The 10,799-nt window shown below is 44.1% G+C and overlaps 2 protein-coding genes across 2 annotated transcripts; one reads left to right on the plus strand and one right to left on the minus strand.

Annotated features, from left to right (window-relative positions):
- The first annotated feature begins 279 nt into the window (after positions 1-279).
- LOC116246043 (5'-adenylylsulfate reductase 3, chloroplastic-like) lies at positions 280-3,326 on the plus strand. Its single transcript, XM_031617728.2, has 6 exons — positions 280-440; positions 590-709; positions 888-1,050; positions 1,737-2,223; positions 2,383-2,691; positions 2,781-3,326. Exons 1-6 carry the CDS (start codon positions 365-367, stop codon positions 3,015-3,017), a joined length of 1,392 nt encoding a protein of 463 aa, XP_031473588.1. The 5' UTR covers positions 280-364; the 3' UTR covers positions 3,018-3,326.
- Positions 3,327-5,111: 1,785 nt separating this feature from the next.
- Positions 5,112-10,393, minus strand: LOC116245972 (glucan endo-1,3-beta-glucosidase 1-like). The gene is given in 5 exon segments (XM_031617623.2): positions 5,112-5,315; positions 8,465-8,492; positions 8,699-9,523; positions 9,526-9,993; positions 10,116-10,393. Coding segments are annotated over 5 exon segments (1,521 nt in total). The 5' UTR covers positions 10,168-10,393; the 3' UTR covers positions 5,112-5,167.
- Positions 10,394-10,799: the final 406 nt, after the last annotated feature.

Consider the following 10,799-nt stretch of genomic DNA (forward strand, 5'->3'; position numbering starts at 1 on the left):
ATTTTTTTTTCTTGATGCAGTTGTTACTTGTTAGTGATATTTGAGAAAAGTGGGTGGCAATTTGAAAAATGAAAGAAGAAGAAAATTATTAAAGAGAGGAGAGGGGCATGACAAGTGACGCGAGGCTGCGCTGCCGTGCCATTGCTTTTTCCCTATAAAATAATGCCACGTATGAACGAGATGCTCGGGAGACGGAAACCCGTCCAGGTTCAATGAATCGAAACTCGTGGCCTCCCCTCGCCCTTTCCCTCCCCCTGCTACAAATATCGGTCCCTCCTCCCCACCCTCTCCATTCGCGAGGCTTGGGAGAGTCCTAACGAGAAAAGGATTCTCAGGGGGAAAAAATTTTCCAATTTCTCCATCAATGGCGTCTGTCGCTGCGTCCGCTCAAGTCTCCGGCTCTCTTTCCTCTTCCCATTCGATCCCCAAGGACCAGAGAGGTGAGGCACATCACTTCCGCTTCCCCTCCTTTTATATCCAGTTTCTCTTTATTCTCTTTCTTGTTTTGGGCCTTTTTTTGTTCTGTTTTGCTCTTCGGGTTTGTGGCTAACTCATCTGCGGGACATTTCGGCTTCTGTGTTTCATTCAGGAGCGGGGTTGTTGCAGAGAGTTTGCTTTCCGGCGACCTCGACCCACGGGCGGAAAGATGTCGCACCTCTGAAGAGTGGGTTCTCCGTCCGGACGGCGTCGCCCGCCGTCGAATTCCCTGGTACGTTCGCTTTCTTGACGGGAATTTAGCGCTTGGTTCTTGGGGTTGTCTGACTCATCTCGGTGGGGCGAGGAATGGTGGGGTTATGCATGGGGGGCTAATGGAGATGCCATTTTCTGTTGGGAATAACGCTGAACTTAATATAACGGTATCCCTTTTGGGGGTTTGATTTTTCCAGCGGTGGAGAGGAAGAAGAAAGAGGAAAAGGTGGAGGAGGGGGCTGGCTTTGTTGTAGAAGAAGACTACGAGAAGTTGGCGGAGGAGCTCCAGAATGCATCGCCTTTGGAGATAATTGACAACGCCCTGGCCCGGTTCGGCAACGATATAGCCATTGCTTTCAGGTAGGCTCGAACGGCCATGGTTATCCTCCTCTTTTACTGCCTATTCTTCTGTGAGGTGTTCGTTTTCTTAATTGCCAATTTGTGCTGTTGACGACCCGTTATTTGTGACGAAGATGGTGATACGTGCAGCTATTTTTGTTTGAATGACTTGTGGCTGGTGGATAAGAGGGATCCACCACTGGATTAGTCTAGGAGACTCGGCACGAGTCGTTCCATGAAGGGGTTTTTTTTCGTCCGGCTCGCTTCACCTGGGCCAAGTTGCGTGCCTTGAAGCCTTAAGAACCATTTTAGAATCAGTTGATTGGGTGCGGTGGTGGGGTCATCGTGGTATGGTCCTTCTGTGCCAACCATGGAAGATGATGGTAGATTCTGTTTTATAACAGAATATTCTAAAGACTCCACTTGATCGTTGGATGAATCCCAGTCCCTTCGCCCCCAGATCGAACGTTCACTACGAGACCGAACCGTTGCTTTTTTGTCTTCCTCTCAGAATTGTTTGATATCAGAAAATCCGCTTCCTTTTTATCAAAATTCGCTTCCCCGCTTTGAATTCGTTCGTTACTTTTGTTTTCTTCCGGGTCGTGTATCGTTTCCCGTATGCGTTACGCTTTGCTGGTAACTGCGGTTTGAACCTTGAACTTAGATTCTTGGCCAGAATCTCACGTCTTTATTTCTTTGCTGTGCAGTGGAGCTGAGGATGTAGCACTAATCGAATACGCACGGCTCACCGGCAGGCCGTTCCGGGTGTTCAGTCTAGATACAGGAAGGTTGAACCCCGAGACTTATCAGTTTTTTGATGTGGTGGAGAAGCACTATGGCATCCACATAGAGTACATGTTCCCTGATTCTGTTGAGGTTCAAGCTTTGGTTCGAACCAAGGGCTTGTTCTCCTTCTATGAAGATGGGCACCAGGAGTGCTGCAGGGTGAGAAAGGTGCGCCCCCTCCGGCGAGCTCTCAAAGGGCTAAGGGCATGGATCACCGGACAGCGCAAAGATCAGTCACCGGGCACCAGGGCTCACATTCCTGTGGTTCAAGTCGACCCTTCTTTTGAAGGGTTGGATGGTGGTGCTGGCAGCCTGATCAAGTGGAATCCTGTGGCTAATGTTAATGGTGTTGATATGTGGAATTTTCTCCGGGCCATGAACGTGCCAGTGAATTCCTTGCACTCTCAGGTAATCGTCTGGAATTGATCATAGATTATCTTGGACGGTTCATATTTATCGTAGTTTCTATGAGTCCATTGAACGCTCTGCATAGTTGTTGACTGATTGCAATTCTTTTGCTATATAACTGTTGCGGCTAAGACATGTTGAGGTGATTGTTTTGAACAGGGTTATGTCTCTATTGGTTGTGAGCCTTGCACAAGGCCTGTGTTACCGGGTCAACACGAGCGAGAAGGCCGCTGGTGGTGGGAGGATGCAAAGGCGAAGGAGTGCGGCCTTCACAAGGGAAACATCCAGCAGGAGGTCGAAGGAAATGGGAGCGCCGCCACGAATGGTTCTGCTGCCCCATCAGACATTTTCAACAGCAAGAGCGTGGTGAGCCTCAGCCGTGTTGGAATTGAGAATCTGATGAAGGTGGAGAACCGGAGGGAGCCATGGCTGGTTGTCCTTTATGCTCCATGGTGCCGCTTTTGCCAAGTAAGCAAAGTTGATGTCCAAAATGTAAACCAGCCATATCTGGAATCTCTTTAAGTTCTTTACACTAAAGCAATTTTCATTTTTCTCAGGCCATGGAAGGTTCTTTCGTGGAGCTGGCAGAGAAATTGGAGGGCATGTCTTCTGGTGTCAAAGTGGGGAAATTCAGAGCAGATGGGGAGCAGAAGGAGTTCTCGAAGGAGCAGCTTCAGTTGGGTAGCTTCCCCACGATCCTGTTCTTCCCTAAGCATTCATCCACACCCATCAAATACCCCTCAGAGAAACGGGATGTCGACTCATTGCTAGCATTCGTGAAAGCCCTCCAATAGGCTTTTGCTGGAAGAGAAAAGGAAGAAAATATCCGACACTGAAGCATATAAGTGGGGCATGGGGCGTTTGAGCTCTTCGCGCTGTTGCCCTGCCTTACGAGGACAATGCGTGGTCGTTTCACTTTCGGTAGTGCAACGCGGGCAGTGATAGTCCTCTAAATTGAACAGATGCTGGTTAATGCACTTGAGACGGTGTATATAATTTTGTGTTGTTTCTCCGTTCCTCATTGCAGGGAGTTCCCCTTCTACTTCAGATTTATGTAGCTTTATTCATCTATGATATGAAATTGGAAGGCTTGTTTTCTGTTATCTTAAACATATATAGTGTGCGGGGTTCTGCTTGTCATGATCTCGAGCGCGGTTCTGCTTCGCATACCATAAGCCCGTTACTGTTGTTCTGCCAACCTAAGTACTCAGAGCGATGTGTTACCAATGAATACAATTATTGGCAGGAGAATAGACGTCTCATCAGACGGGCGCGCACATACAAGTTGAAATGAAAAAGAACCACCAAATATTGCGATAACAGTAATAGCGTCGATGTTGATGGTGGTAATGACATCGATGACGACAGAGAGATGAAAGCGAGTTCTTTTTCATGAGCCTTAAAATTGTGCGATTCAGGCACCCGCGCTCATTGTTCATTGGTCTTTTGTCGTGGAGAAGGTACGGCCAATGCTACAGGACATTGTTCATCGTTTCTATTGTTCTTTAAGTGGTTGCCATCCCATTAATAAGGCAAGCACTGAAGATCGCCTCTCTCATTTACACTTGCTACTTGTGCAACACATTTTCGCAGGTCTGTAATCTTGACACAAATGAAAGCACATTTTTGTATCAAATGCCAGATACTGAATCTGGTTTTGTAATAGCCATACCGACAACCTTCTGATAGAGCATGAAATTGTTGCAGGGTTGAACTTGATGTCTTCTGCTTTATTTTCTTCTTTTCTGGGTGAGATTGCAGCAAGGGCGCCTCTTCACTTTCAATTCATGAAACTGTCAAACTTTGAGACCAAAGACCCCCTCCTCCGGAGAAGAAAGTCAATCGTTCTATTCGACATCTTCTAGATACTGAAAACACTAGCGTGTTGGATTATCATGCTGACCATTGATTATCATCCAAAAAATGGTGAACTTGTTTCGCAAGAAAGGGGAAAGTTAGCTCTCAAAATAAGATTTTAAGGAATTGGTACAATCAAAGGAGAAGGAAATAACGAAACAGAAATAAAAGCTTGTTTTGCCGACAAGACTTCGTTTCACTTGGCTAGTGAGTCCAAACTTCTAGGGCACGTTTGATCCCCAAGCATTTTACAGTAGATGGTGCACTAAAATTCAAAATTTTGAAATAGGTTCTGGTTCCATCAAACGGTGGATGGAATTTGTACCCGTTCACACAACGGCAATGGAGAATCAGGGATAACAGTTCACATTCCAAATATTCTGGGACTGAAGTTCCTGGAAACTTCATTTCTATTCTATATTCCAAGGGATCAAACGTTATACTTGGTAAATCGTTGTCAAGGATTTAGTATCAAGGTGCTACTTTAAGCATAACGGGAATTGACAAAGTGAGTGCCCACTGAACCAAAACTTGCCATTCAAGAAAAAAGGTACATAAATAACTATGAGACATAGACTTGTCAGACATCAAGATAAAGATTGAATTGGATGACTAATTCAATTTTTATAATTATAAACACTTTTCTTAAGCCAACAATGGCTTCTCACCTGGCTAGAGAGTGGACGGAAGAGACTTTCAGTTGAAAAAGTTGCCCGGTTTAATATATGTTTTGCAATAAACCCCAAAAAAAAACTGTCCGTCTCTGTATGGTTTTTCTTTCTAATGCTAGCTTTTATTTTTCAAGTTTTTGCCATGCATTTAGCAAACCATATGTTTTAAAACCCCTAGATTAGGGAGGCCACTCATCAGAATCTATCAACAAAACCATGGGTGTAAACTACAAATCGATCAGAATGAAGAGAGGTCACACTTTTAGCCATGGAGACGGAACAAAGCTAACAGCGCAAAGAAGAGGAGAAAAAAAAAACGAGGAAGGGGAAGAAGAGGACTGCATTTTTTTGCACATCATACAACATCAAATGAATAAATAAATAAATAAATCAGGCAAAAAATGCTACATTGATTTCTAATAATTCACAAATACAAATGCCATACAAAATACCAACAAAACGTTGACAATGTTGAGACCATGGTTTTCCATCTCTCCCAGTCTGGAAGCCTTGCTTGGTCCGGTAACATTGTTGGACTTCACAGAGTTATTGACAGGCTTCATACTACAACAAGCAAACATACAACTTAGAGAAAAACAAACTTATACGGAAGCATAAACCTAAGTGTGTGTGGGCGTGCCTTCACAGAACAAGTCTTTGTGTGTCACTTTTTTAAAATTTTCTTGCAAGATTACTTGTGTGATGAAAAAGCTACATGAATGTACCGAAGACCAGAACAAATCAATCCAGGAGTTTGCACTATGAAGATCTCAGATTTAGGATCCAGATTTATTCAATAATATACATGTTCTCATGATGTATGAACAAAATCCTAGCAGACCAATGGTGTGTGTACCAATAAGTTATTGAAACTTCACAATTAACATATAGAAAGTGTTTTGCATGTCTTGCATCTCAAATCCAATTACCTTTTCTCCAACCTCCCCTTTTCACATTTAAATCCATGCTCTTCCCTTTTTTCAGACACAAAAATCAAGGCTCTTATAAGCATCTTGGATCAAAGATCCCTTCACCTTGTTTCTAACAAGAGGAAGGATCTTATAACCAGTGCCCGAGATCAAGCATCCAAAATTTGATCTTGCTCAGCATTGAAACCCTTAAGCACACAAGGTGATCTAATTTAAACTTGTCCTTAGACTGGGCTCTAGCCTAAATAAAAGAAATTAAAGGCAAAGCTTCATACCAAAGCCTAGGTACAAATCAAACAAGGGATCTGAAATTAAGAACTAACTTTTGTCAGATTCAAGAACGCTGACAAAGAATTTGATTCGAGCCACTAATCAATGTAAGCATGAAGAAGTGTAATTCATAAGTCTAACTAAAGTGTAATATGAGATAATTCAATAACCTTGAAACTTAGTGTGAAGCTCCTGGAATACGAAACCCAACTTCCCAATTTACACCTTCAAAGAGGCGTTCAATAACCCAAATCTGATAATGAACCCTTAAATTAGGATCAGAGCCTCTGTGACATCTGATCTTACAGTAGACGTCCACATTAAACTAAAACTTGAGGACCTTAGATTAGACTCTATGTTAAGCTAAAACGTAAGATTGCAGACTTCTGCCGGAAAATCTAGGGGCACCATAAGCAAGTAGTATCTCGGATTCAGTTTTTTCTTCTCTTTTTTTTTTTTGCTGTTTAGGCATAACCAAGAGAGGTAGACTGGTAGAAATCACTCAATCAGGCCCCTTCCGGGTTTAACCAGAGATCCTCGGGTCCAATAATGGAGCAGATCCAAGGGAACCAAACAAGCCTATTTAAGAGTTTGATCCAAAGATCCATTTTTAGGATTGACTAACTTTCAAGCCACTCAATCCCCGAAAACAATCACGTTCCTCTGGTTCGATGAGTGGAAAAAAGGGAAATGGGAGAAATAACATGTCAAATCAACAGTTACCCCTAACCTTTGCAAAGTAAATGGAAACAGGAAAAGCGATAGATGCCGTAAAGACCAGCACAGCACAATAATTCATTTTCGAAGGACACCTTTTCGTGCCACAGCAGACAGAAAACATGGGGGCTGGTTTCCCTTTAGGCCGTAAGAACACTTGGATGGAATGGCCTACTCTACCACACCAAAGACCAAAGGGTGAAAATTCACACAGTAGAAAGGGAGTTTAGACAGTGATCAGAAAAGTTGCCTAAGTGACAGTGGCAATATATATATATATATATATATATCAGCAATCTTATCAGAATCTTTAAAGCTACACATGAACACCTGATAAATGATATACTAAAGCTGAATAGACCACTACGCCATGATTATCATCTAGCAGTGTGGCAGCAAAGATTGGGAAATTTTATCATCCCAAAAGGCCAAGACTCCGTGTAACTCACCATGTTGAATATGCTGCACCCAGTCGTGCATGATCACATGTCATTAGCACCCTATCATGTATTAATCTCACTACTTTTAGCACTTCTCGGAGATGTACTGCGATTTACAAAGCTTGTCTGGCAGAAAAAGTGTAACCCAAACAAGCCCAGTTGAGAGCCATCTAACGTAGTTCTCAAGAGTTTCAAGGACCTAGAATACATGAAAAAACTTGAATCATGGGCAGAACCACATGTGGGCATGTGGAGGCAATTTGCCCACACAGTCCAATAAAATCCGTTATTTTTATATTGGTAACCCCAAAGTTTTGCATATTTACATATAAAAAGTCACTCAGATATACAGGGAGTGCCCCTCAGCCATATGGCTCTGCCATTGACCTGAATACAGCCCTCGTTCGTATCCCTGGTTAGGCAAGACTCAACATGCCCACAAGAACTAAACGGGTTGGGATTAGAGACACACTCAAGACATGACAAAGAAGCTTCTTCACCCCGAGTTTAATCCCACATGTTAGTGCCCATACAAGTTTGATCTTGAGGGGGCTGCCATCATCTAAAAATAGATAAGTCACAACCAGTGTCACCGAAATCAGATCTTGTACCCATACGCCAACTCCGCAGATCAGATAAATCTTAACTGAGTACTGTATATTTTTATCAAAAATGGATATTTATATATATATATAAATAAAAAGTCATAAATTATTTTTAAAATAGCAAAAAAAGACACGTGACACCACGCTATCAGCCACTGAATGGATCGGCTTGCCACCAAGTTGGGTCAAATCGGCCGACTCAACCCGATTTCTATAAAGCTGGACAAAACAGTTGGGACGAAAAAGAACCTCCTTTTTGTTAAAAGAAAGCTAACACACCAGATCTATAAACTGAGCAAATAAAGCAGATCCAAGCAAAACATGGCCACTGGCAAGCCAATGGTACTGTCGGCCGCAACTACACGGTGAAAGTTATTTAACCATTTAACCCGTCGAAAAGAATTAGATGTGGAAGTACTTCTGGTATAGTAATGTCACGCTCCTACTTTTTGTATATAGGCTTAACAGATAAACATGCTTTGTTTGCTTCCTATCACGTTGGCGCCCTTAATTAAGGTCCCCAAGTAAAACAAAGTCCAGTTAAAGTTGCATCTTATTTATTGTTTAAAGCATGATAGATCCCATTTAGTAGACCCCATGATACGCCATGTTCATATTCTAAACCAAATTAAAGAATGCATCGTTACGCTACCTAAATCTTTAAATCATTAGAAACGACCAAGAATCAAGCTCAATAAGCAATTAAAATAATTTAAAGAAATTATATTTGACAAAGATCGAAATCTTCTCACCTTCCCGGGAAAACACAAGCACCGCTACCTGCAATTGGAACAGACCAAACCAGAAATGAGCCCCGAAATCAATCGAAACAAACAACAACATTTTCAAGCAAAAGATGGAAACCCAACATAGCAAAGATCATCCACCATGAATCATGAACAAAAAAAATCAAAAAGCAACTTAGGTTATTGAGCAGCAAGAAAAGACACCAACAAAAGGAATTCAGGCTAAGAGAAGAGACTCACTTGGGTCAGTGGTAGAGATAATGGCGACACCATTGAAATCACAGGAACCAGAGACTCTCCCTTCCTTCTGGTAATAGCTATCAAACGCATAAGATGCGTGGTGCTTCACCGTGTTCGGATCATAGCACACTTCTCCCGGCTGAATCGCCGAGCAATTCGCGTGTCCCGGCCCGCAAGCCCAGTCAAGAGCTGCCTGCAGCAACTTAGTGTCTGCTCCATCCATGGACACGCAGAACGTCTTATTGGTGGTGTCATTGGCCATGAAAGCCCCACTTCCAGAGACGTGCAAAAGGTACACCGGCGTGCCGTTCCCGTAGAACAAACCCCAATTCGCCTCGGAAGCAGGGCTGGTTCTCAGATCTTCGTTCATCAGTTCATAGATGTAGACGCTCGGAGTCACCTCCGGCCGCTTTGGCGTCCCGCTCTTGTCGAGTATGTGCTTGATGAGGTTGGAGTTGTAGGCGTCGGCGTTGTCGATTGTAGCGTAGGGCTCCTGCTTGGGATCCCCTTTCGAAGGCCACCCTGTTTCTGTGATTAAGATAGGCACATCCGAGAAATTGAGGTTCTCCATCGAGACATACGCGGAATCGATCATGGCGTCGAGGACGTTGGTGTAGTGAAGCAAAGTATTGGGATCAACCTCCTCTTTCGTGGGACTGATTGGCCGGAACAGAGCATTGTCAAGGGGAACCACACCTTTGTTTTGCATAAAGACATAGTAGGGATAGAGATTGAGCATCAATGGCGAGCCGGTTCTGCGGAGGAAGGACAAAAGGGGGAGGAGATATTGCTCAAGGGTATGATTGAAGAAGGCCTGAGAAGGGGAAAGGGGTCGATGATGATGTCTGCCGGGTGGGGAGTAGATACCTTGACGACGGAATCGAGGTTGGAGGCGACGAGGGCATTGTGGAGGGACTCGATGGCAGGGAGGAGGAGAGGGGAGGCGGAGGAGAGAGTGGTGAGGACCTCGTCACCGACGGCGATGGCGACGATGGCGGTGTCGGGATAGAAGGAGGCGATGTTGGTCTTGACCCAAGCGGCGGCGGAGGCATTGGAGGAGCCGATGCCCAGCAGTTGGTTGTTGGGGATGCCAACGATGACCCTAATCTTCGTCCTGGAGAGGGCGCGGAGGAGGTCGGGATCGGCGTCGTAGAGGCGGACGTGGGTGATCTGCTGAACCTTCAGGAGGGACACCAGCTCCGTCGGCGAGAGCATGGAAGACACGTCCGTTCCTATGTTCACCCCCACATAGGGCTCTTCCTTCACTACCACTCCCACCGCCACTGCCGCTACTGCTGCTCATGCGCCAAAATACATCAACAGAGAAGAAAAAAATGATTGTTTACCAATCTCACAAAGACAGAGAGAGAAAGAGAGAGAGGTCGGCTATGGAGTCTTGGGGGGTTGGGAAATGTACCTGAGAGGCAGAGGAGAGTGAGGAGGAGCTTGTTGCTTGCACTAGCATCCATGGCAATGGTTTGGTGCTGCAGCTGCTGCTCCTCGCATAGCTGTGGGTGGAAGTGGGGCGGGGGAGTGTGTACTATTCTTAGGAGTTTGAAGTGTGTTGGGGGCTGCAGTGTAGCGTGGAGATTGTGAAATTTAATAGTGGAGAGGGTGAATTGTTGGGAAGGGAGGAAGATTTTGGTCTGATTTTGGCTTATAATTTAATCACAGATACAATCATACAAAGGCTTGTTGGCAAAGGAAATGGCGTCATTCTTGCTTCCCCCCCCCCCCCCCTCCTTTTCAAGTGGCTGACGCATAAGATTGACCGGTTACGGCCTGCAATTACATTTTTCAGGCTAATAATTCTTTTCTTTTTCAGAAAAATAAGTCTTTAGATCTCCCCATTGAAAAAATAAGTCTCACTTGAACATGAAGAAAGGCAGAATATGGTGGCATTATTTGACAAACTAAACTTCTTTCCATGGACAACGGATTTGGTAGAATGTGCAAGTATAGTTTTGTTTTTTCCTTTTCCTGATCAAACTTTAGAAGTGGGAAAAGAATCTTGAATAAAGTCAGAGTTCATTCAGCAGTCCACTGTATGGTAAATGCCGAGACAGATTACTGAATAAGGTTAGACTTGAAGCTGCAATGA

The sequence above is a fragment of the Nymphaea colorata genome, chromosome 1 (genome assembly GCF_008831285.2).
Source record: "Nymphaea colorata isolate Beijing-Zhang1983 chromosome 1, ASM883128v2, whole genome shotgun sequence".
NCBI classification, from domain to species: domain Eukaryota; kingdom Viridiplantae; phylum Streptophyta; class Magnoliopsida; order Nymphaeales; family Nymphaeaceae; genus Nymphaea; species Nymphaea colorata.